Source organism: Entelurus aequoreus, linkage group LG16 (assembly GCF_033978785.1).
Source record: "Entelurus aequoreus isolate RoL-2023_Sb linkage group LG16, RoL_Eaeq_v1.1, whole genome shotgun sequence".
Lineage (NCBI taxonomy): Eukaryota > Metazoa > Chordata > Actinopteri > Syngnathiformes > Syngnathidae > Entelurus > Entelurus aequoreus.
The window spans coordinates 53,909,142-53,936,045 of NC_084746.1; the positions used below are offsets into that span (position 1 = coordinate 53,909,142).

At 39.9% G+C, this 26,904-nt stretch overlaps 1 protein-coding gene across 1 annotated transcript in view; it reads left to right on the top strand.

The window, feature by feature from the left end:
• LOC133631225 (receptor-type tyrosine-protein phosphatase mu-like) overlaps nt 1–26,904 on the top strand; it is a 202,213-nt gene that overhangs the window by 108,128 nt on the left and 67,181 nt on the right. The window contains exon 2 of the mRNA XM_062023383.1: nt 8,716–8,838. Coding sequence (XP_061879367.1) covers nt 8,716–8,838 — 123 coding nt within the window. The remainder of the gene's footprint in view (nt 1–8,715; nt 8,839–26,904) is intronic.

The following is a 26,904-nucleotide window of genomic DNA, read 5'->3' on the forward strand; positions in this document are numbered from 1 at the left end:
CGTTAGCTCCGTAGCTAAAGTGCCTCAACGATGTATTGTCGTGGAGATCATTCAATCAATCAATCAATGTTTATTTATATAGCCCTAAATCACAAGTGTCTCAAAGGGCTGTACAAGCCACAACGACATCCTCGGTACAGAGCCCACATACGGGCAAGGAAAAACTCTGTGAATGCCCATTTCGCGTTCTGGACTCTCATTTTCAAGAGGATATAGTATCCCAGGTGGTTTAAAATACAAATCTGTGATCTACAATAGAAAAAGGAGAGAGTGTGGAATCCAATGAGCCAGCTTGTACCTAAGTTACGGTCAGAGCGAAAAAAGATACACCCTGCACTGCCTCTAGTCCTTCACTCTAATGTTCCTCATCCACAAATCTTTCATCCTCGCTCAAATTGATGGGGTAATCATCGCTTTCTCGGTCCGAATCTCTCTCACTCCATTGTAAACAACGGGGAATTGTGAGGAATACTAGCTCCTGTGACGTCACGCTACTTCCGCTACAGGCAAGGCTTTTTTTTATCAGCGAGCAAAAGTTGCGAACTTTATCGTCGATTTTCTCTACTAAATCCTTTCAGCAAAAATATGGCAATATCGCGAAATGATCAAGTATGACACATAGAATGGATCTGCTATCCCCGTTTAAATAAGAACATTTCATTTCAGTCGGCCTTTAATTTGCCCAGGTGTGCCCTAAGTCCTTCACTGGCATTGACGACATCATGTGCGTAGGATGTAGCCTCCACCTGCATGCAGCATTCAATGCAAAAAAAAGTTGACTTTTGTTACAGGTGCCGGAACAAAAGGCCTTTTTAAGTCCGACTTGAAAATCTTTAGGAGAAATTGGCTACGGCGTTGGAGGGGTTGACGTATTGATTCTGGCCTCTGGCTCCGTCCGGAAAAAAAGATGGATAGATTTCTTTGAAACACACTCTGCGTGACAATATAAAGACTATTGTGCGTTCTCACTCGGGAATAAATTGCTTCATGACATATCCGGGGTCACCTTTTAGCTCGGAGCTGCTCGCCCGCCTTCCTGCAAAGGAGAGTGTTGACAGGGTGGGACACATTCACCGCAGCCCCAGACTACCTGCACCCCATCAGGTCTTTTATTGAAAGTTAACTCTCCTCCGCAGAGTTGGCAGCCTGTTGTCAGGAGATCTATTTCAGCAGCTGTCAAGGCTGATTATATGGGGGTTGTGTCACACACTGGCGACAATATCAGCCTCCCACTGAGAGACACACCATTATGATGCTTTTGATTGATGCCTTCATCTGCATGCGTGTGCGCCACATATTTAGTAAGAGGCATGAGGCGGCTGATTGCCGCTGCTTCCCTCCCACTAGAAACTTGTGTTACATTCCATGCGACAAGATGTTTTCTCTCAAAGACAGAGATACGGATCAATACCAAGCAGCCGGCCGGATTGGAGATGTTCCCAATACCGGGCTTGGAGAGTACCAATCAAAGCCATAGAATCTATGGCCCGCGGGACGGATACGGACCCCCAGTGTCCAAAATCCGGCCCGCGGGAAGTCCCAAGTTAAAAAAAAAATATATATCTATACGTATATGTGTATATATATATATATATATATATATATATATATATATATATATATATATATATATATATATATATATATATATATATATATATATATTTATTATTATTATTTTTTAAATTTGTGCTTACTAGTCCTTTTTCTACCGTCTCCTAGCCACTCAGGCAAATCATATTGTGTGAAAATGCATTTTACCATCGATAACGTGACATGCAGCAAGTGCGCTCTTTAAGTCAATTAGTGCACGAGGAATATATGCATGAATACATATATATATATATATATATATTTTTTTTTTTATATATTTTTTTTATTTTATTTTAAATATATATATATATATGTATATATACAGTATATGTATATACACACACATATAGACACATATATAGACACATATACATATATACACATATATACACATAAACATATATATATATATATACATACATATATACACATATACACTACCGTTCAAAAGTTTGGGGTCACCCAAACAATTTAATGGAATAGCCTTCATTTGTAAGACCAAGAATAGACTGTGGAGTTTCAGATGAAAGTTCTCTTTTTCTGGCCATTTTGAGCGTTTAATTGACCCCACAAATGTGATGCTCCAGAAACTCAAATCTGCTCAAAGGAAGGTCAGTTTTGTAGCTTCTGTAAGGAGCTAAAGTGTTTTCAGATGTGTGAACATGATTGCACAAGGGTTTTCTAATCATCAATTAGCCTTCTGAGCCAATGAGCAAACACATTGTACCATTAGAACACTGGAGTGATAGTTGCTGGAAATGGGCCTCTATACACCTATGTAGATATTGCACCAAAAAGCAGACATTTGCAGCTAGAATAGTCATTTAGCACATTAGCAATGTATAGAGTGTATTTCTGTAAAGTTAAGACTAGTTTAAAGTTATCTTCATTGAAAAGTACAGTGCTTTTCCTTCAAAAATAAGGACATTTACATGTGACCACAAACTTTTGAACGGTAGTGTACATATATATATATATATATATATATATATATATATATATATATACATATATACACATATACATACATGGACATATACATATACATAGACATATACATATATACACACACATATATACACATTTACACTACCGTTCAAAAGTTTGGGGTCACATTGAAATGTCCTTATTTTCAATGAAGATAATTTTATCAGCGACCAAAAGTTGCGAACTTTATCGTCGATGTTCTCTACTAAATCCTTTCAGCAAAAATATGGCAATATCGCGAAATGATCAAGTATGACACATAGAATGGATCTGCTATCCCCGTTTAAATAAAAAAAAATTCATTTCAGTAGGCCTTTAAAGAATCATGAAGAACAACTATTAAAGCACATGCCTGATATCATCACCATCAGACACGTATCATGTCACAGGGGTAGGATGGAATAATGCTTGAGAATAATCCAAATAAATTAAACGATTGATGAAATGCATCAAGGACCAATTAAAAAAAAAGCCTTTCTTACTGTGATGTTTGTTCATCTTACATTGTAATTCAAAATTACTTTTGATATTTAGAAGCGGAGCTGAATGGTGGAATGGTTCAAATGAGATATTTTGTGTTTTTTGTTCATTAATTTCGTCTCATGTGGATGTCTTTTGTATGAGCGCCGAGTGAATCATTAATGGAACACAAGTGTTGATGATGAGAGACCTCGCCTTTCTCCGATTCATTATTAATCAGCAGAGTTCCTTTTTGAAAGAAAACTTAACAAGAAAGGCTTTGCTTTGTGCCTTTTTGGAAGGATTGTTCATTCTTTCCCTCCTCCTTCTCCCATTCTTCTTCCACCCGTCACCCACAGACTCGGAACGCATTTCAACTGCTGGCCGATGCCATCGATTTAAATACGGCCCTCCAATAAAAGCCACCTCTTTGAGCGCGTTTGAGCTCCGCCGTGCTGAGAGAGGAAGGTGGGCAGCCCGGGGGCGAGGGATCTTGGAACTATTGAGTCAAAATATTGATGGAAGCCAGCCGGTCCCCGTGAAGCTGCAGCCAAGGAATCATGTCAATGTACTCCAAGTTGCATCTCGGCGGTGCCGATTGACTGACTTAAAGGCCTACTGAAATTATTATTTTTTATTTAAACGGGAATAGCAGATCCACTGTATGTGTCATACTTGATCATTTCGCGATATTGCCATATTTTTGCTGAAAGGATTTAGTAGAGAAAATCGACGATAAAGTTCGCAACTTTTGCTCGCTGATAAAAAAAAGCCTTGCCTGTAGCGGAAGTAGCGTGACGTCACAGGAGCTAGTATTCCTCACAATTCCCCGTTGTTTACAATGGAGCGAGAGAGATTCGGAGCGAGAAAGTGATGATTACCCCATTAATTTGAGCGAGGATGAAAGATTTGTGGATGAGGAACGTTACAGTGAAGGACTTGAGAGGCAGCGATGGACGTATCTTTTTTCGCTCTGACCGTAACTTAGGTACAAGCTGGCTCATTGGATTCCACACTCTCCTTTTTTTATTGTGGATCACGGATTTGTATTTTAAACCACCTGGGATACTATATCCTCTTGAAAATGAGAGTCCAGAACGCCAAATGGACATTCAGTGCCTTTTATCTCCACGACAATACATCGGCGAAATGCTTTAGCTACGAGCTAACGTGATAGCATCTTGCTTTAACTGCATATAGAAACAAAAGAAATAAACCCCTGACTGGAAGTATAGATAGAAAATCAACAATACTATTAAACCGTGGACATGTAAATACACGGTTAATGCTTTCCAGGCTGGCGAAGGTTAACAATGCTGTGCTAACGACGCCATTGAAGCTAACTTAGCAACCGGACTGCACAGAGCTATGCTAAAAACATTAGCTCTCCACCTACGCCAGCCAGCCCTCATTTGCTCATCAACACCCGTGCTCACCTGCGTTCCAGCGATCGGCAGAAGGACGAAGGACTTCACCCGATGCGTTTGGCGGCCCGTAGACGTAGGAAGTCAAGGTGAAGTCGGCGGCTAGCGCGGCTAGCGCTCCAACAAAGTCCTCCTGGTTGTGTTGCTGTAGTCCGCTGCTAATACACTGATCCCACCTACAACTGTCTTCTTTGCAGCCTTCATTGTTCATTAAAAAAATTGCAAAAGATGTCCAGAATACTGTGGAATTATGAAATGAAAACAGAGCTTTTTGTATAGGATTCTACGGGGTACCATAACTTCCGTTACTCGGACTTCGTCACGCGCATACGTCATCATACCGCGACGTTTCAGCCGGATATTTCCCGGGAATTTTAAAATGTCACTTTATAAGTTAACCCGGCCGTATTGGCATGTGTTGCAATGTTAAGATTTCATCATTGATGTATAAACTATCAGACTGCGTGGTCGCTAGTAGTGGCTTTCAGTAGGCCTTTAAGTTCAAGTTAAAGTACCAATGATTGTCACACACACACACTAGGTGTGGTGAAATTTGTCCTCTGCATTTGACCCATCACCCTTGATCACCCCCTGGGAGGTGAGGGGAGCAGTGAGCAGCAGCGGTGGCCGCGCCCGGGAATCATTTTAGGTGATTTAACCCCCAATTCCGACCCTTGATGCTGAGTCCCAAGCAGGGAGGTAATGGCTCCCATTTTTACAGTCTTTGGTATGACTCCTCAGCCTTCCCGGTAAGGTCTATTCGGGTGTACTGGAGAGGAGGCTACGCCGGATAGTCGAACCTCGGATTCAGGAGGAACAGTGTGGTTTTCGTCCTGGTCGTGGAACTGTGGACCAGCTCTATACTCTCGGCAGGGTCCTTGAGGGTGCATGGGAGTTTGCCCAACCAGTCTACATGTGTTTTGTGGACTTGGAGAAGGCATTCGACCGTGTCCCTCGGGAAGTCCTGTGGGGAATGCTCAGAGAGTATGGGGTGTCGGACTGTCTGATTGTGGCGGTCCGCTCCCTGTATGATCAGTGTCAGAGCTTGGTCCGCATTGCCGGCAGTAAGTCGGACACGTTTCCAGTGAGGGTTGGACTCTGCCAAGGCTGCCCTTTGTCACCCATTCTGTTCAGAACTTTTATGGACAGAATTTCTAGGCGCAGTCAAGGCGTTGAGGGGATCCGGTTTGGTGGCTGCAGGATTAGGTCTCTGCTATTTGCAGATGATGTGGTCCTGATGGCTTCATCTGGCCAGGATCTTCAGCTCTCACTGGATCGGTTCGCAGCCGAGTGTGAAGCGACTGGGATGAGAATCAGCACCTCCAAGTCCAAGTCCATGGTTTTCGCCCGGAAAAGGGTGGAATGCCATCTCCGGGTTGGGGTGGAGACCCTGCTCCAAGTGGAGGAGTTCAAGTACCTCGGAGTCTTGTTCACGAGTGAGGGAAGAGTGGATCGTGAGATCGACAGGCGGATCGGTGCAGCGTCTTCAGTAATGCGGACGCTGTATCGATCCGTTGTGGTGAAGAAGGAGCTGAGCCGGAAGGCAAAGCTCTCAATTTACCGGTCGATCTACGTTCCCATCCTCACCTATGGTCATGAGCTTTGGGTTATGACCGAAAGGACAAGATCACGGGTACAAGCGGCCGAAATGAGTTTCCTCCGCCGGGTGGCGGGTCTCTCCCTTAGAGATAGGGTGAGAAGCTCTGTCATCCGGGGAGAGCTCAAAGTAAAGCCACTGCTCCTCCGCATCGAGAGGAGCCAGATGAGGTGGTTCGGGCATCTGGTTAGGATGCCACCCGAACGCCACGGGGGAAGATCCAGGACACGTTGGGAAGACTATGTCTCCCGGCTGGCCTGGGAACGCCTCGGGATCCCCCGGGAGGAGCTGGACGAAGTGGCTGGGGAGAGGGAAGTCTGGGTTTCCCTGCTTAGGCTGCTGCCCCTGCGAGCCGACCTCCGATAAGCGGAAGAAGATGGATGGATGGATGGTATGACTCGGCCGGGGTTTGAACTCACGACCTACCGATCTCAGGGCGGACACTCTAACCACTAGGCCACTGAGTAGGAGAACAGCATCTTTCTCGCAGTGACTACTAACTCGGGGCTCCGGCCCAATTCATGACAATTTCCTCTTCAAATGAGCTGCATTTGAAATAGCCAAAAGTCGGACATGTCTGACTTAGAGCTGACAAGGCGGAGCTACAATAAGTTTTTTATAGAGATGTCCGATAATATTGGCAGTCCAATATTATCGGCCGATAAATGCTTTAAAATGTAATATCGGAAATTATCGGTATCGGTTTCAAAAAGTAAAATGTATGACTTTTTAAAAGGCCGCTGTGTACACGGCCGTAGGGAGAAGTACAGAGCGCCAATAAACCTTAAAGGCCCAGTCACATAATATCTACTGCTTTTCACACACACACACACAAGTGAATGCAAGGCATACTTGGTCAACGGCCATACAGGTCACACTGAGGGTGGCCGTATAAACAACTTTATCACTGTTACAAATATGCGCCACACTGTGAATGACAAACACATTTCGGGAGAACATCCGCGCCGTAACACAACATAAACACAACAGAACAAATACCCAGAACCCCTTGCAGCACTAACTCTTCCGGGACGCTACAATATACACCCCCTTGTGTTATATGTGTTATATGTTGCACAATTGCGCCAAGTAAAATTCCTAGTTTGTGAACCCGTTCTCAAACAATGGCAATAAAAACTCTTCTGATTCTGAAAACTACAACATGGCTGACGGCGAGAAGACGCAGTCGAAGGTGAGCCACGTAAATAAGACCGTCTAAAAACTGCGCACCCCGAAGAGACCGCCAGAAAGCGGCTTGAAGTTGATCTGTAAAACATAATCCATGCAAAAGTTTGACCAAATAACCACCATTACATGTTATGTAGACCACAAGGAAGGGTTTTAAACATAGAAAAAAATTATAATATGACCCATTTTTGACAATTTGACCTACTCAGTGACCTAGTGGTTAGAGTGTCCGCCCTGAGATGGGTAGGTTGTGAGTTCAAACCCCGGCCGAGTCATACCAAAGACTATAAAAATGGGAGCCATTACCTCCCTGCTTGGCACTCAGCATCAAAGGTTGGAATTGGGGGTTAAATCACCAAAAATGATTCCCGGGCACAGCCACCGCTGCTGCTCACTGCTCCCCTCACCTCCCAGGGTGATGGGTCAAAAGCAGTTAATAATTTTGCCACACCTAGTGTGTGTGTGACAATCATTGGTACTTTCACTTTCACTTTAATTTTTGCAGTGTTATTTTGTTTTCAATTTTGATTATTAAAAATACTTGTTTTATCAGTATTTATTATGAAATAAATGCCGTGCGTTACTTCCCACGTCATGAGCTGGCCGGCAGTTGCAAACAAACTCAAGTCAGCGTGCATAAAGTCCTAACTTTAATGATCTGTTTTTAACAGGCATAAAAATAAAACAAAAGCCGGCAGACCATTCCTCCGCATTTTACCTCTGATACTTTTGGCATTTCATACATGGCGCCCCCTCAGAAAAGTAGACAAGTCCACAAATAAATCATTAGTAGCTGCCCTATGCAGCTGGATATTAATTATCCTGTGATCGCCGCTCATTTGCACGTTGCACTGGAAATGTCACGGGCGAGATGAATAGGAAAAAACAAGAAGAAGGAAGACAAAAGAAAAAAAAGGCCACGGGTTTTGTAGCCTTTACGCTGCGGAATGTCAGAGGGAGCTTGTAGGAGATGAGATATTGTCCTGGTCTGCCTGCCTCCAAGGACGCTCCCACATCTGCGCTTAACGCAAAGGATCTGTCTGCAATATGGCAACGACATACTCGTTCATCTAGTATCAATTGTCTTTTCCCCAAAAAAACTTTACTCTTTCAAAATGTTCTCGTCAATCCTGAGAGTATTGACTGCACTTTTTCCAGGTGGACGAACAGCTCTCGTTCACCGTGTGGCCTTCAGGGTCCAAAGAAAAACATATTGCTACATATTGATCATGCAGGATGAATAGCGTTTATGTCACTCCAATGAAAAAAAGAAGTAGAGTGGTGTGGGAGTGCACAGACAAGAACGAGGAAAATAAATCAATTTAGTAGACATGATGCTTTGAGAGAGTCGGGCTACTTGAGTCATTGTCAGTGAGAAGATACTGTACAAATAGTAATAAATGTGTCTTTTTCAATGGCCTATTGCAAATGTAGAAGAATGTATCATTTATTTTCCTTTCGTCACAGGCGACTGCAACTTTGCCAAGCCGCTGGCAGCATGTGGTTACAGCCAAGGCAGAGACGACGACCTGGACTGGGAGCAGGTCAATACCAGAGAAAAGCCTTCCTTCGATCCATGGATGCCCTCAGGTAGGACTGCAAGTACTTTTAGTGCAGATATATATATATATATATATATACTTGCTTTTGGATACCAATAATAGGGAGTGGAAATGTACTGTATAATGTTTCCCAGAGAAGTTGCCACTATTACCCGCATCTTTATAACCCAACCCTATAATGATGACATTTTGATTGATTGATTGAGACTTTTATTAGTAGATTGCACAGTACAGTACATATTCCGTACTATTGACCACTAAATGGTAACACCCGAATACGTTTTTCAACTTGTTTCAGTGTTTCCCATAAACTGCCAAGATACCTGTGGCGGTGGGGGCGTGGCTATGGGCGTGGTCACCATGACATCATCGAGTAATTTGCATAATTTACTACAATGATATGATTTTCTCTAAATAGGCTCAAAAAATGTATACTTACTAATTAATAATAACAGTTTTGTTTTAAACGTCCATCCATCCATCCATCCATCCATCCATCCATCCATCCATCCATCCATTTTACAATATAATTACAACACTTTATGTACATATTTATATACAGATTTGAACAATAAGTTATTCACTGAAATATATTTATTAATTGTGGTTCTTACAAAAAACATATCTTATAAAATACAAAAGCTAAAATGTCTCTTAAAGCTCTGCCCCTTTAATTAGTGCATACTAAATAATTTAACTTTAGCCTACTACTACAAGCATATTATTTACCAGCAACATAAAGTGAAACAGAGGCAGAGGTGTCCTGCCACAGTCAGTAACAAATAAACAGAAAACAGTAGTGGTCAAATACAAATAAGGCAACAAGAGAAGTATCCAACACTTCTCTTTTGTAAAGTAAATCTAAACAGCCTATATGGGCATCTACATCTACATCTACTATATGATTTGCCTGAGAAGCTGGAAAAGACAAAAAAAACCAACAAAAAAAAACATTTTATTTGTGGCGGACGTAATTCTTTCGTGGCGGGCCGCCACAGATAAATGCATGTGTGGGAAACACTGTGTTTAAGTCGGGGTCCACGTTCATCAATTCATGGTAAATGATAAATACTCCAATGATAACCAAGGTTTTATTTACATAAACCACATAGATGACGATACATAACTGAAATCATGCAATACTTGACTTTCATTTTCCAAGTGAAAAAACTCATCGTAATATTTACTTAAATCATGTTTTGAAGTGCATGAGAAAGTGATAGTGGTGTGTAGCAAACCGCTCAGTCAGCATTAATAGCGCTAAGGAGATTACATTTATGAACGCTATGATAGCAAACTGAAAATTTTGCATGCTTCGTCGGTAAACAACGTAAATGTGATAAATACAAGCATAAAATGTTACGATAACCAACTGAAATTTGGCATGATTTGTTGGTAAACGATGTAAATGTGATATTTATCACAATGACTTATACAGATGCTATGATAACCAACTAAAATTTTTGTATGATTTGTTGGTAAACAACGTAGATGTGATATTTACAGGTATAAATGTGACAATAACCAACTGAAATTTGGCATGGTTTGTTGGTAAATATGTAAATGTGATATTTATCACAATGACGCATACGGATGCTACGATAACAAACTGAAAATGTTGTATGCTTTGTCGGTAAACAACGTAAATGCAATAATTACAAGCATAAATGCTACAATAACCAACTGAAATTTGGCATGGTTTGTTGGTAAACGATGTAAATGCGATATTTATCACAATGACATATACGGATGCTACGATAACCAACTGAAATTTTGTATGATTTGTCGGTAAACGACGTAAATGTGATAATTACATGTATAAATGCTACGATAACCAACTGAAATTTGGCATGGTTTGTTGGTAAACGATGTAAATGTGATATTTATCACAATGACGTATACGGATGCTACGATAACCCACTGAAATGTTTGTATGATTTGTTGGTAAACGACGTAAATGTGATAATTACATGTATAAATGCTACGATAACCAACTGAAATTTGGCATGGTTTGTTGGTAAACAATGTAAATGCGATATTTATCACAATGACGTATACGGATGCTATGATAACCAACTGAAAATGTTGCATGCTTTGTCGGTAAACAACGTAAATGCAATAATTACAAGCATAAATGCTACAATAACCAACTAAAATTTTGCATGGTTTGTTGGTAAACGATGTAAATGTGATATTTATCACAATGACGTATACGGATGCTACGATAAACAACTGAAATGTTTGTATGATTTGTTGGTAAACGACGTAAATGTGATATTTACAGGTATAAATGCGACGATAACCAACTGAAATTTGGCATGGTTTGTTGGTAAACGATGTAAATGCGATATTTATCACAATGACGTATACGGATGCTACGATAAACTGAACATGTTGCATGTTTTGTCGGTAAACAACGTAAATGCAATAATTACAAGCATAAATGCTACAATAACCAACGGAAATTTGGCATGGTTTGTTGGTAAACAATGTAAATGTGATATTTATCACAATGACATATACGGATGCTACGATAACCAACTGAAATTGTTGTATGATTTGTTGGTAAACAACGTAAATGCAATAATTATAAGCATAAATGCTACAATAACAAACTGAAATTTGGCATGGTTTGTTGGTAAACGATGTAAATGTGATATTTATCACAATGACGTATACGGATGCTACAATAACCAACTGAAATTTTTGTATGATTTGTCGGTAAACGACGTAAATGCGATAATTACATGTATAAATGCTACGATAACCAACTGAAATTTGGCATGGTTTGTTGGTAAACAATGTAAATGCGATATTTATCACAATGACGTATACGGATGCTACGATAACCAACAGAAATTTTTGTATGATTTGTTGGTAAACGATGTAAATACGATAATTATCGGGAAAAGCCTTATCCCTGCAGCTATAGCCGCCCCTAAACAGCAGGCCCGGCCGACCTGTCTGACAAGCCTGTAAATGTGTTGGTCATGTATGATGTCTTTTTGTTATTTTTGTTCGTGATGTGTAATGTCTATTGTTTAAATGTACGGCAGTGAAAATGATAACAAATCCAAATCAAATAATTACAACAATGATGCTGCAATAACCAACTGAAATCACAACAATTACGATTGCCATGATGACTAAAAGCTTTGCATGCTTTGTCTGTGAACAACGTGAATGCGATAATCACAACAATCGCATTTGCAAATGCTGCAACAGCCGACTGACATTTTTGCATGGTTTGTCGGTAAACAAAAACAATTGATAATTATGACAGTTATGGTACAGATGCCTCCATAGGTGTCTGCATTTTTGCATGATTTATTAATCATCGGCGGTCACTCGAGTGACGAGTATGGTAGGGGTGTATCCCTTTATGGAGGATGCCTGTGCGTGGCTTTGTTTTACTTTGGGAGACTGGTGCACAGACAGTCACCACATGATCTTTGACAGAAATCGAGGTCAGGGTCCAGTGGCATGGAGTCCAAGACGACTGGGGACCCTTTTTGTGCTGCAGCCTTCTTCCGCCATCGCAGCCGTTGTGGTAGTTCTTAAACATGGTTTGCACAGATGTTCAGTTTTTCTTGTAAAATTGTGACTGTTATTGAGTAAAATTCCAACTTTTATCATAATATTGCCAACATTCTAAGTTTTTCTTGTGAAATTGGGACCTTTTTCTTGTGAAATTCCAACTCATTTTTCACAAGCGTTTTTATATATGCATAGTATGTATATATTATTAATGTTGTAAATACAAATCTTTATATATATAGAAAGGGTGGTCTTAAAGAGGTAGGCATTTTTCAGAGGTCTCAAGAAGGTAAGAAATGCAAGAATGTGTGTGTGTGTGTGTGTGTGTTCTTGTATTTCTACCCTTCTTGAGACATCAACAAGGAAAAGTACCTTCCATATGAGGACCGGTGAACAAGTTAGGACATAAATCATGGTCCCAATACGGAAAACCATTGCGTCTAATAGAGAATGTCTCATTTGCACCCCTGGTGGTGAAATATATCAAAAATGAGGGTGGTCCCAAAAAGGAGGGATTTTTCAAATTGACTGTGTGTCGGTTTTAAAAGTGCTCCCCCTCTGGTCAACATATGAAATAACGAGTGTGTGTAAGAAATTGAAATGCGCCCCCTTTGGCCAAAATTAATTTAGTTTTTTTTTATAAATATGTATATAATGACATATTTACCGCTATACCGTTTCATCCGTTTACCGTGTTTAATAACCTAACCAAAAAAATAAATATCCAGAAAACTCCTTATTTACAATACGAGAAAAATGGGCACAACCCGATTGATTGATTGAAACTTTTATTAGTACATTGCACAGTCCAGTACATATTCCGTTCAATTGACCACTAAATGGTAACACCCCAATAAGTTTTTCAACTTGTTTAAGTCCACTGAAATTGATTCATGATGCAGATATATACTATCATCATAATACAGTCAGCACACAAGATAATCTTCAGAGTATATACATTGAATTATTTACATTATTTACAATGTGTGGGGTGTGTGGTGTGTGGGGGGGTTAGGTTTGGTTGATATCAACATTTCAGTCATCAACAATTGCATCATCAGAGAAATGGATATTGTAACAGTGTAGGACTGACTTGGTAGGATATGTACAGCAAGTAGTGGACATAGACAGAGAGATATAAGAAAGCATGAGAATAAGTATCTACATTTGATTATTTACATTTGATTATTTACAATCCGGGGAGGTGGGATGTGGAAGGGAGGGTGTTAGTTTAGGGTTGAAGTTGCCTGGAGGTGTTGTTTTAGTGCGCTTTTGAAGGAGGATAGAGATGCCCTTTCTTTTACACCTGTTGGGAGTGCATTCCATATTGATGTGGCATAGAAGGAGAATGAGTTAAGACCTTTGTGAGATCGGAATCTGGGTTTAACGTGGTTAGTGGAGCTCCCCCTGGTGTTGTGGTTATGGTGGTCATTTACGTTAAGGAAGTAGTTTGACATGTACTTCGGTATCAGGGAGGTGTAGCGGATTTTATAGACCAGGCTCAGTGCAAGTTGTTTTACTCTGCGATGCAAATCATTCTTGTATAAAGCTAAACAAAAAGGCTGCATTAAGCTATGCCACGATGCTGAAAGAGAAATAACCAACGAGTCTTTCAGATTTAAAAAAAATCCGGACAAGTGTTTGTCGCTCTTTGAAGCGTCCTGATGGACAGCTCATGTCTACAAGCAATTTTCCATAAACGTTTCAAGCTGCCATGCCTTCTATATGCGGGGCCCCTTCAATTACACTTCCATCGCTGCATGGCGGGCAGGATAACAATCTCTTGTGAGAGTCGGATAAGGTCGTTTTGTGTGGAGATTCATAAGTACAGGTTAAGAGCGGGACGGCAATCTGAGGTGAGATAGATTTTGCCAGCGCCAGAAACACATTTGCAGACATCAAGCCTTCTTTCTTCTCCGACCGTAAAACAATTTCAGCTTCCATTTCCCATCTCTTGCAGAGTGGTCAAAAGGGAGAGGGGAGGCGGGGAGGTGGTGACAGTCTCATGTGTCAGGTGGAGTGCTGAGGAATGGAGAAAGATGTGCGGGGCTGTTAATTACACACAATTCAAGAAAACAAGCCCATGTGGAAGTGCTCTCAACTCAGTGGGAAGGGCAGCTCTTAACCACGCAGAAGGGGTCTTAATAGGAGTCCTTCAATTTAGACCACGCCAAGTGTTCATTTGTAGGTCACCTTTTTCACAATTTGGCGGCGACCTTTGCCCAGATTCCCCACATTTGGACGTTAAGCAATTGTCGTTGGGGAAAGTGGACGAAAAAGAGCTGGAAAGTACAAACCCCGTTTCCATATGAGTTGGGAAATTGTGTAAGATGTAAATATAAACGGAATACAATAATTTGCAAATCCTTTTCAAGCCATATTCAGTTGAATATGCTACAAAGACAACATATTTCATGTTCAAACTCATAAAAAAATTTTTTGTTGCAAATAATCATTAACTTTATAATTTGATGGCAGCAACACGTGACAAAGAAGTTGGGAAAGGTGGCAATAAATACTGATAAAGTTGAGGAATGCTCATCAAACACTTATTTGGAACATCCCACAGGTGTGCAGGCTAATTGGGAACAGGTGGGTGCCATGATTGGGTATAAAAGTAGATTCCATGAAATGCTCAGTCATTCACAAACAAGGATGGGGCGAGGGTCACCACTTTGTCAACAAATGCCTGAGCAAATTGTTGAACAGTTTAAGAACAACCTTTCTCAAGCAGCTATTGCAAGGAATTTAGGGATTTCACCATCTACGCTCCGTAATATCATCAAAGGGTTGAGAGAATGTGGAGAAATCACTGCAGGTAAGCAGCTAAGCCCGTGACCTTCCATCCCTCAGGCTGTACTGCATCAACAAGCCACATCAGTGTGTAAAGGATATCACCACATGGGCACTTCAGAAACCCACTGTCAGTAACTACAGTTGGTCACTACATCTGTAAGTGCAAGTTAAAACTCTCCTATGCAAGGCGAAAACTGTTTATCAACAACACCCAGAAACGCCGTCGGCTTCGCTGGGCCTGAGCTCATCTAAGATGGACTGATACAAAGTGGAAAAGTGTTCTGTGGTCTGACGAGTTCACATTTCAAATTGTTTTTGGAAACTGTGGACGTCGTGTCCTCCGGACCAAAGAGGAAAAGAACCATCCGGATTGTTCTAGGCGAAAAGTGTAAAAGCCAGCATGTGTGATGGTATGGGGGTGTATTAGTGGCCAAGACATGGGTAACTTACACATCTGTGAAGGCACCATTAATGCTGAAAGGTACATACAGCTTTTGGAGCAACATATGTTGCCATCCAAGCAACGTTACCATGGACGCCCCTGCTTATTTCAGCAAGACAATGCCAAGCCACGTGTTACATCAACGTGGCTTCATAGTAAAAGAGTGCGGGTACTAGACTGGCCTGCCTGTAGTCCAGACCTGTCTCCCATTGAAAATGTGTGGCACCTGCAATGTGAGAAGGGAGACCCCCGGACTGTTGAACAACTTAAGCTGTACATCAAGCAAGAATGGGAAAGAATTCCACTTCAAAAATGTGTCTCCTCACTTCCCAAAGTGTTGTTAAAAGGAAAGGCCATGTAACACAGTGGTGAACATGCCCTTTCCCAACTTCTTTGTCACGTGTTGCAGCCATCAAATTCTAAGTTAATTATTATTTGCAAAAAAAAAAAAAAAGTTTATGAGTTTGAACATGAAATATGTTGTCTTTGTAGCATATTCAACTGAATATGGCTTGAAAAGGATCATTGTATTCCATTTATATTTACATCTAACACCATTTCCCAACTCATATGGAAACAGGGTTTGTAATTTCTCCACTCGTCCTCCCGATCACTAACAGGTCTCCCTAAAATTTGTTAGGTGTCCTGCTAATGATTTCCCCCCTATGTCACCCGGCGCAATCTCTCCTCTGTGAGATTAGTCCCCTGTCACCCGAGGAAAACAACATTCTTCACTTGGCGAAGCTGGCATTTGTTGTGTGTCAATCTATTAGTGCCAATTCTCAGGTGTCTAGCTGCTCGGTGGCTGCGTTTTAATGCACACACAGGTTGTTTGTTCTTGTATTTCTACCCTTCTTGAGACATCAACAAGGGAAAGTAGCTTCCGTATGAGGAGGTGTGAACAAGTAAGGACATAAATCATGGTCCCAATACAGAAAACCATCGCATATAATAGAGAATGTGTCAGAACTGGGTCTATGGCGTGGTTTGCTCTCCCGTGGTGCAAAAGAAATGGAACGGACGTGGCGTGCAGGTAAAGACATAGTTTAATTATAACTATAAACTACAAAGTACAAACAAAAGGGTACAAACAAAAGGCGCTCACAGCGGAGGTAAAAAAAACTTCACTAGGAAAAAACAAAAGGCGCGCACAATGGCGGAGAACTATGAACATTAAACAAACAAAAACTTACGTGACAAGAGATGAAACAAGAACTAACGTGACAAGGAACTGTGGACATGGCATGAATGGGTGATGTCGCCAGGACGAACAACAGAAACAGAAAAGCCTATATAGTGACAACAGGTGCGTGACTTAACTGTGAACAGGTGCGTGACATGACAATGTGAAAACGTGAGACAGGTGTGTGTGAGTACAAACGTGGAACAGGTGAAACTAATGGTTGCTATGGTGACAAACAAAACCAGGAAGTGAAACAAGGAACTAAGGAAGTGTCCAAAAAACAAAACAGCACATGGCCAAACAAAAACATGAACACAGACATGACAGAATGTCTCATTTGTACCCCTGGTGGTGAAATCTATCAAAATGAGGGTGGTCCCAAAAAGGAGGGATTTTTCAAATTGACTGTGTGTCGGTTTTGAAAGTGCTCCCCCTCTGGTCAACATATGAAACAACAAGTGTGTGTAAGAAATTGACCCTTTGGCCAAAATTAATTTAAAAAAATAAATACATATGTATATAATGACATTTTATAATAACTTGAAGTAAATACTGAAGATTAAAAAACAATTACAAAAAAAAATTTAAAAAAATTCTCACAATGTGTCGACTTTTGTCTTATAAAATTGGGAACAATTTCTCATATTCTTTCTGTTTCTGTAATATTGCAATATTTTCTTTTAAAATGAATACTTTTTAATGCAAAATGGCGACATTTGTCATGTAAAATTGTGACTTTTGTCACAATATTGCCACATTTTTTTTTGTTCTTGTAGAATAGTGATATTTTTTGAGTAAAATTATGACTTATGTCATAATTTTAAAATTATGACTTAAGTCATAATTTTGCCAAGTAAAATTCAGATTATTATTATAATATTGCCAAAATTGCCTCAAAATTTTCCAGTTTTCTTATAAAATTGTAACTTTTGTCGCGTAAAATTACGACTCTCTTTATAAAATTGCCTAAATTTTAGGCTTTTTCTTGTAAAATTGTGACTGTTTTTGAGTAAAATTCCAACTTTTATCATAATATTGCCAACATTCTAAGTTTTTCTTGTGAAATTGTGACCTTTTTTTAGTGAAATTCCAACTAACAAGCGTTTTTATATATGCATAGTATGTATATTATTAATGTTGTAAATACAAATCTATATATATCTAGAAAGGGTGGTCCTAAAGAGGTAGGCATTTTTCGGAGGTCTCAAGAAGGTAAGAAATGCAAGAATGTGTGTGTTTGCGTGTGTGTCTGTGTGTGTGTGTGTATGTGTGTGTGTGTGTTTGTGTGTGTGTGTGTTCTTGTATTTCTACCCTTCTTGAGATATCAACAAGGAAAAGTAGCTTCCATATGAGGACCGGTGAACAAGTTAGGACCGAAATCATGGTCCCAATACGGTGATTAGTACATTTGAACAGAAGTGTAGATAGAACATGTTAAAAGAGAAAGTAAGCAGATATTAACAGTAAATGAACAAGTAGATTAATAATTTATTTTCTACCACTTGTCCTTCATAATTTTGACAAAATAATAAAATGGAAAATGACACAATATGTTACTGCATATGTCAGCAGACTAAATTAGGAGCCTTCGTTTGCTTACTTACTACTAAAAGACAAGTTGTCTTGTATGTTTACTATTTTATTTAAGGAAATAATAAGAAACATATGTTTAATGTACCTGAACATTTTTTGTTAAAATAAAGCCAATAATGCAATTTTTTGTGGTCTCCTTTTATGTAGAAAAGTACCCAAAGGTATCTAAATAATTTTGGTACCGGTACCAAAATATTGTTATCGGGACAACACTAGTGTCTTGTCATTTTTAGTAGATAGTAGGGATGTCCGATAATGGCTTTTTGCTGTTATCCGATATTACGATATTGTCCAACTCTTAATTACCGATACCGATATCAACTGATACCTATATATACAGTCGTGGAATTAACACATTATTATGCCTAATTTGGACAACCAGGTATGATGAAGATAAGGTCCTTTTTAAAAAAATGAAAAATAAAATAAAATTAAATAAATAAATTAAAACATTTTCTTGAATAAAAAAGAAAGTAAAACAATATAAAAACAGTTACATAGAAACTAGTAATGAATGAAAATGAGTAAAATGAAGTGTTAAAGGTTAGTACTATTAGTGGAGCAGCAGCCCGCACAATCATGTGTGCTTACGGACTGTATCCCTTGCAGACTGTATTGATATATATTGATATATAATGTAGGAAGCAGAATATTAATAACAGAAAGAAACAACCCTTTTGTGTGAATGAGTGTGAATGGGGGAGGGAGGTTTTTTGGCTTGGTGCACTAATTGTAAGTGTATCTTGTGTTTTTTATGTTGATTTAATTAAAAATAAATAAATAAATAAAAATAAAATAAACGATACCGATAATAAAAAAAAAACGATACCGATAATTTCCGATATTACATTTTAAAGGATTTATCGGCTGATATTATCGGACATCTCTAGTAGATAGTCAATCTATCTTGCTATACAAGCTGTACATTGACTACTCTAAATTATATCCAAATGTGCCTTGTCGTCCACTGCACAGGATATAATCAAATGGTTCTTCAAATGTGAATTGTTGCGTTCACGGCGACTGAAGGTGCACAAGAGCTACAGTGGGTTCTTGATTGGAAAAGTGCATATCAAGATGAAACTCTTGGTTAACATCGATGACTTGCTTCACAGTTGCCACGTTTGGACACAGAGACACCTTTGTTTATCCCCCCCGTCCCCGTCGCAGCTCTGAATGCAGGCTTGGTCCTAGGGCGGCTGGCTCCGACTCTGTCTAAGCCCCCCCCCCCACCCCCCCTCCCATCTCCAGTTGTTAATACCCGCGAGCCTCATCTGTGCTTGACCGTGATAATAAAAGCATTGAGGCCGAGACGCCGCTCGCTCAGCCTTGCAGGATGGACCAGTTGGACGTACCTCAGTCAGAGGAAATGGCCTCAAACAGTGTCATGTTTTAGGAATGGCGATAGTGTATCAGTGTGTTGCGGCAACAGGGCACTATGAGGAGTGTCCGGGTTTTTTTTTTTTTTTCTGGTTTCCATGGATATCGTCATGGATGTTTCCAGCACAAACCCCCCAGAGGAATAATGGCAAAAGCAGTCAGAAGCTTAATTAGACTTCTTGTATTATGTTGGCCACAATGGACAATAATGACTTATTGTCTTCTTCTTAATGCCTGCGGTCAGTGCCGGCCCAAGCCTCCATGGGGCCCTAAGCAAAATTTGATTTTGGGGCCCTCTATTTCTGCCAATAATATTGATTGTTGATCATTCACACATCTACTATAAACTCATTGCAGCTCTGGCAGTGTTGTTTACATTATTCTATTGTCAGCCTGGCATGTCTTTACAAATGACATGTCATTTATAAAGATATGGGGGTGGCCCAGTTAAGAACATAAATAATACCAATGAATGAGCGAATGATGTCCAGAGTGCCACATATGGTTCCTAATCTTAAAATGTAGAAAACATTCAGCTACAAGCGTGGCCTGGGGTTGAACAGTCCAAGTGATAAAGCTTTGTATTTACAGTAAAAGTGTCATCTTGTACATATTAGTCTTTAATTACTAGTTTATATTTTTAGGTAATTGTTCATATTTAATGTTTACTTTGTACAAAGAGAGCGCAGTCTACTGAAGTTAAATTCCATGTGTGTTAAACATAACTGGACAATAAAGCTGATTCTGATTCACTTTATTATTTTTGGTAACAAAAAGCTGAAACAGCAATGTGCAAAAATAATTCGTAGTGCAAGAAAAACAATAAAGTGCAACAATAAAATCACTTAAATATATATAAAAAGGAACACATTCAATTGTACAAAAAAACCCATAATTAAATTAAATATCAAGCAAATACTTAAATAATATTAATGAACAGTTACCAGAAACAAGGTAACATAACGGTTTATAAACAAAAATAAAGTTACTACATATTAAAACTATGTAAATGTACATAACGATGTGCAAAACATTTTTGGGGAAAAAAATCAAAATAAACTACCTTAAATGAAGGTCCTTAATTCACACATTTGACCATCACATCACAGTTTTGTTCCTCTGGGGCCGTACTTATCAAGCTTCTTAGAATTACTCCTAAGAAGTCTGCTAAGAGTTGACTTAAAGGCCTACTGAAATGAATTTTTTTTATTTAAACGGGGATAGCAGATCTATTCTATGTGTCATACTTGATCATTTCGCGATATTGCCATATTTTTGCTGAAAGGATTTAGTATAGAACAACGACGATAAAGATTGCAACTTTTGGTATCTGATAAAAAAAAGGCTTGCACCTACCGGAAGTAGCGTGACGTAGTCAGTTGAACATATACGCAAAGTTCCCTATTGTTTACAATGATGGCCGCATGAAGTGAGAGAGATTCGGACCGAGAAAGCGACAATTTCCCCATTAATTTGAGCGAGGATGAAAGATTTGTGGATGAGTAAAGTGCAAGTGAAGGACTAGTGGGGAGTTGAAGCTATTCAGATAGGGAAGATGCTGTGAGAGCCGGGGGTGACCTGATATTCAGCTGGGAATGACTACAACAGTAAATAAACACAAGACATATATATACTCTATTAGCCACAACACAACCAGGCTTATATTTAATATGCCACAAATTAATCCTGCATAAAAACACCTGCGTGTTTGTTATGCTAGCTCCTAGCTCCTCTGCTAGCTCCTAGCTCCATAGAACACGCCAATACAATTCAAACACCTGATCAACACACACCATCACTCAGCCCAAAAGACCGTTTCCTTAACCCAAGGTTCATAAAGCTTATATATTTTTAAAAAGTTACGTACGTGACGCGCACATACGGTCAAGTTATCGAATGTTTAGCAGCCAAGGCTGCATACTCACGGTACCTGATATTCAGCTGGGAATGACTACAACAGTAAATAAACACAAGACATATATATACTCTATTAGCCACAACACAACCAGGCTTATATTTAATATGCCACAAATTAATCCTGCATAATAACACCTGCGTGTTTGTTATGCTAGCTCCTAGCTCCTCTGCTAGCTCCTAGCTCCATAGAACACGCCAATACAATTCAAACACCTGATCAACACACACAATCACTCAGCCCAAAAGACCGTTCACCTAACCCAAGGTTCATAAAGCTTATATATTTTTAAAAAGTTACGTACGTGACGCGCACGTAGGTACGGTATGTGTTATGCTAGCTCCTCTGCTAGCTCCTAGCTCCATAGAACACGCCAATACAATTCAAACACATGATCAACACACACAATCACTCAGCCCAAAAGACCGTTCACCTAATCCAAGGTTCATAAAGCTTATATATTTTTAAAAAGTTACGTACGTGACGCGCACGTAGGTACGGTACGTGTTATGCTAGCTCCTCTGCTAGCTCCTAGCTCCATAGAACACGCCAATACAATTCAAACACATGATCAACACACACAATCACTCAGCCCAAAAGACCGTTCACCTAACCCAAGGTTCATAAAGCTTGTATATTTTAAAAAAGTTACGTACATACGCAAAAAAAAGCCAAAGCTGCATACTCACAGTAGCACGTCTGCGTCTTTGTCATCCAAATCAAAGTAATCCTGGTAAGAGTCTGTGTTGTCCCAGTTCTCTACAGGCGTCTGTGTATCCAAATCAAAAGTCCTCCTGGTTAGAGTCTCTGTTATCCGAGTTCTTCCATCTTGACTGCATCTTTCGGGAATGTAAACAAAGAAGCGCCGGCTGTGTACTGTTGTGGCTGACTACGTTCGAAAAATACGTCCATTTCGCACCGACAACTTTCTTCTTTGCTTGCTTGGCTTCCTTCTCCATAATGCAATGAACATGATTGAAACAGATTCACGAACACAGATGTCCAGAATACTGTGGAATTATGAAATGAAAACAGAGCTTTTTCGTATCGACTTCAATGTGGAAGGCATACCCGTGTTCGCCGGGCTACGTCACGCGCATACGTCATCCTCAGAGGCGTTTCGAACCGGAAGTTTAGCGGCAAATTTAAAATGTCACTTTATAAGTTAACCCGGCCGTATTGGCATGTGTTATAATGTTAAGATTTCATCATTGATATATAAACTATCAGACTGCGTGGTCGGTAGTAGTGGCTTTCAGTAGGCCTTTAAGAGTAAATAAATTCTTGGCTGAAAGCTGCACTTAAAAGTTAGTTATCAAGCGTCTTACTCACACTTTCAGCGAAGTGTAGGACTGAATCTTAAGTGTCACACTCAGAGCTGAATTACGACATTACTATGTGCCGTAAACGGAATTTTAGGTGACGTCATTTCTGTGTCCATAGAAATGACCAATCACGGAAGGGAATCCGTTGTCTAAGAATAAAGAAATATCTTGGAAATATTGAAGTGGACAATGGGAGTGTATATTTTGACAATAAACTACAAAATAATACAAAACAAACTAGTCCCCGCCGGCACTCACGCTACCGCTCCCTCTCTTCTCTCGCCCACACACTCACTGACGTCACTCACCTCACGGCCACACACATACGCTACTGTCATAACATTTTCTTTCCAATTCATTAATTAGGCAACTAATTTGAAACTGGTGTGGGTGGCTCTATATATACTAGCCCACTGCAGACACATGCAGAAATCAACATGGAATCGAAAAGTATTAAATCTGTGACAAAAATAATACCCGCTCTGTCTAAACGATACCGTTTGATCAGCTGCTCGTCATCAAACAAATCCAGAACATCGTTCCGTTCCCTGAATGTTGGCGCACGTCTCTCTCGCCTCAGTGCCATCCCCTGCTGGCAACTCCTAACCACTTAAGACACCTCTGAAGGTCTCTTAAATATCGTGGAGAGTAGGAGTGATTCTTAGACTTAAGAACGTTGATAAAAAGCTTTTATTCTTAAGTTTGAGAGTACAACTAAATTTTTCAAATTCTCAGGACTTAAGTGTAAAATGGCACTCTAAGAAGCTTGATAAGTACGGCCCCTGTTCTTCACCACCCACACCACCCCACCCACTCCTTAAAACCTGTGCTTCCTGGCTTTTCTGGAGGCCAAGTCATTTATGACATCACTGTAAGAAATCTGATGGCCGACTTTGTTATTAATACTAATCACTGCCATGTACGAGTCTGACTCAGACTCCTACATGCAAAAAATAAAAAATAAGAATTTTTTTGTTAATTGCTTTTGGGGGCCCCCTGGTGGCCGCGGGGGCCCTAAGCAAGCGCTTAGTACGCTTATGCCTTGGGCCGGCTCTGCCTGCGGTAAATACACTATATTGCCAAAAGTATTTGGCCAGCCATCCAAATGATGAGAATCAGGTGTCCTAATCACTTGGCCCCGTGTTTAAAATCAAGCACTTAGGCATGGAGACTGTTTCTACAAACATTTGTGAAAGAATGGGCCGCTCTCAGTGATTTCCAGCATGGAACTGTCATAGGATGCCACCTGTGCAAATATTCCAAAGTCTACTTTATTATAAGAAAAGTGAAGAGTTTGGGAACAACAGCAAGTCAGCCACCAAGTGGTAGGCCACGTCAACAGCAAGTCAGCCACCAAGTGGTAGGCCACGTCAACTGACAGAGAGGGGTCGGTGGATGCTGAAGTGCATAGTGCAACACTTGCTACAGAGCTCCAAACTTCATGTGACCTTCCAATTAGCCCACGTACAGTACGCAGAGCAGCTGAATCTATGCCAGTGGTTCTTAACCTGGGTTCGATGGAACCCTAGGGGTTCGGTGAGTCGGCCTCAGGGGTTCGGCGGAGGTCAAGACACACCCGACTCATCGTGTAAATAAAAACTTCTCCCTATCCCCGTTAGTATGGATACCCCCAAAGAATGTTCCCTCTAATTTTCCATCTAATTTGCAGTTGTGTCATTTGTTGTGAGTTCATGCACTGTGTTGGGTTTGTTCTTTGAACAAGGTGATGTTCATGCACGCTTCATTTTGTGCACCAGTAAAAAAAACATGTATCTTTGTCTTGAATTTGAAAAGAAACAAAACATTTTATTTTTCACTAAAGAAGGGTTCGGTGGATGCACATAAGAAACTGGTGGGGTTCGGTACTTCCTACAAGGTTAAGAACCACTGATCTAAGCCATACATCACCAAGTCCAATGCAAAGCGTGGGATGCAGTGGTGTAAAGCAGTGGTCACCAACCACCGGGCCGCGGCCCGGTACCGGTCCGTGGCCCGGTACCGGTCCGTGGATCGATTGGCACTGGGCTGCACAAGAAATAAAAAAAATAAAAAAACATTTAAATTTTTTTTAAATTTTTTTTATTAAATCAACCTAAAAAACACAAGATACACTTACAATTAGTGCACCAACATAAAAAACACAAGATACACTTACAATTAGTGCACCAATATAAAAAACACAAGACACACTTACAATTAGTGCACCAACATAAAAAACACAAGACACACTTACAATTAGTGCACCAACATAAAAAACACAAGATACACTTACAATTAGTGCACCAAGCCAAAAAACCTCCCTCCCCCATTTACACTCATTCACACAAAAGGGTTGTTTCTTTCTGTTATTAATATTCTGCTTCCTACATTATATATCAATATATATCAATACAGTCTGCAGGGATACAGTCCATAAGCACACATGATTGTATTTTTTTATGACAAAAAAAAAATACTAATAAAAATAAAATAGAGGTGTCCCGATAAAACCTTTACACTTTAGTACTTAAGAGCTTTAAGTACTGGCCGATACTGATATTGATCCGATAATGTATCGGAAGGAATCCTAGTACATATTTGTATTATTTTGTAGGTGCGGAATGTTAGAAAAGGTTTGATCAAATTAGTCATACAGAGAACAATAGTAGTTATGAAAAACACAAACCTATTTATTATTAATCGTCTGGAATGGACTTTAAATTGAAGGGAGTGGTAATTGTTTTTTTGGCGACAGCTAGTGGCCACTATAATGCATTAAGATCCCTAAGATCAGCCGATCAGCTGCTACTGACGGTCCCTGACACAAGGCTGAAGCTTAGAGGTGACAGAGCTTTCGCCGCTGCTGCTCCCAAGCTCTGGAACGACCTACCCCTGAGTGTTAGACAAGCCTCCTCTCTTCCTGTTTTTAAATCTCTCTTAAAAACATACTTTTATTCCATGGCTTTTAACACTGAGTGATGTCCATCCTGCAATGGCGCCCCATAATACACCTGCTGTCAACCTGTTTTTATGTTTTATTTATTTATTTATTTTTTAATGTGTTCTGTTTGTGTTGTGTTTGCTCGGTACTTGTATTATCTTTTAACCTGCCCATTGTACAGCACTTTGGCTACCCATGTGGTACATTTTAAATGTGCTTTATAAATAAAGTTGATTTGATTTGATTAAGTTAAGTTCATGACGCAAACACATTTGTTACTGGATACTTTCTAATATGCCTCTCCCGTGAAAACTGTGTATGTGTAGGTCAAATGCAACTATAATTATTTGATGCTTGTTAATATTGACCAATGTGCTGGTTTAAAATGCAACATTGTTCAATCAAGGCAGTGCTTCTCAATTATTTTCGGTTACGCTCCCCCCAACCCCCACTCTCCACCGTGACTATAAATACAGTCAACAAAAATATAAACGCAACACTTTTGTTTTTGCTCCAAATTTTTCACGAGTTGAACTCTAAGATCTAAAATGTTTACGATATAGACAAAAGACCTATCCCTCTCAAATGTTGTTTACAAATACACTAGCGTTCAAAAGTTTGGGGTCACATGTAAATGTCCTTATTTTTGAAGGAAAAGCACTGTACTTTTCAATGAAGATAACTTTAAACTAGTCTTAACTTGAAAGAAATACACTCTATACATTGCTAATGAGGTAAATGACTATTCTAGCTGCAAATGTCTGCTTTTTGGTGCAATATCTACTAGAGGCCCATTTCCAGCAACTATCACTCCAGTGTTCTAATGGTACAATGTGTTTGCTCATTGGCTCAGAAGGCTAATTGATGATTAGAAAACCCTTGTGCAATCATGTTCACACATCTGAAAACACTTTAGCTCGTTACAGAAGCTACAAAACTGACCTTCCTTTGAGCAGATTGACTTTCTGGAGCATCACATTTGTGGGGTCAATTAAACGCTCAA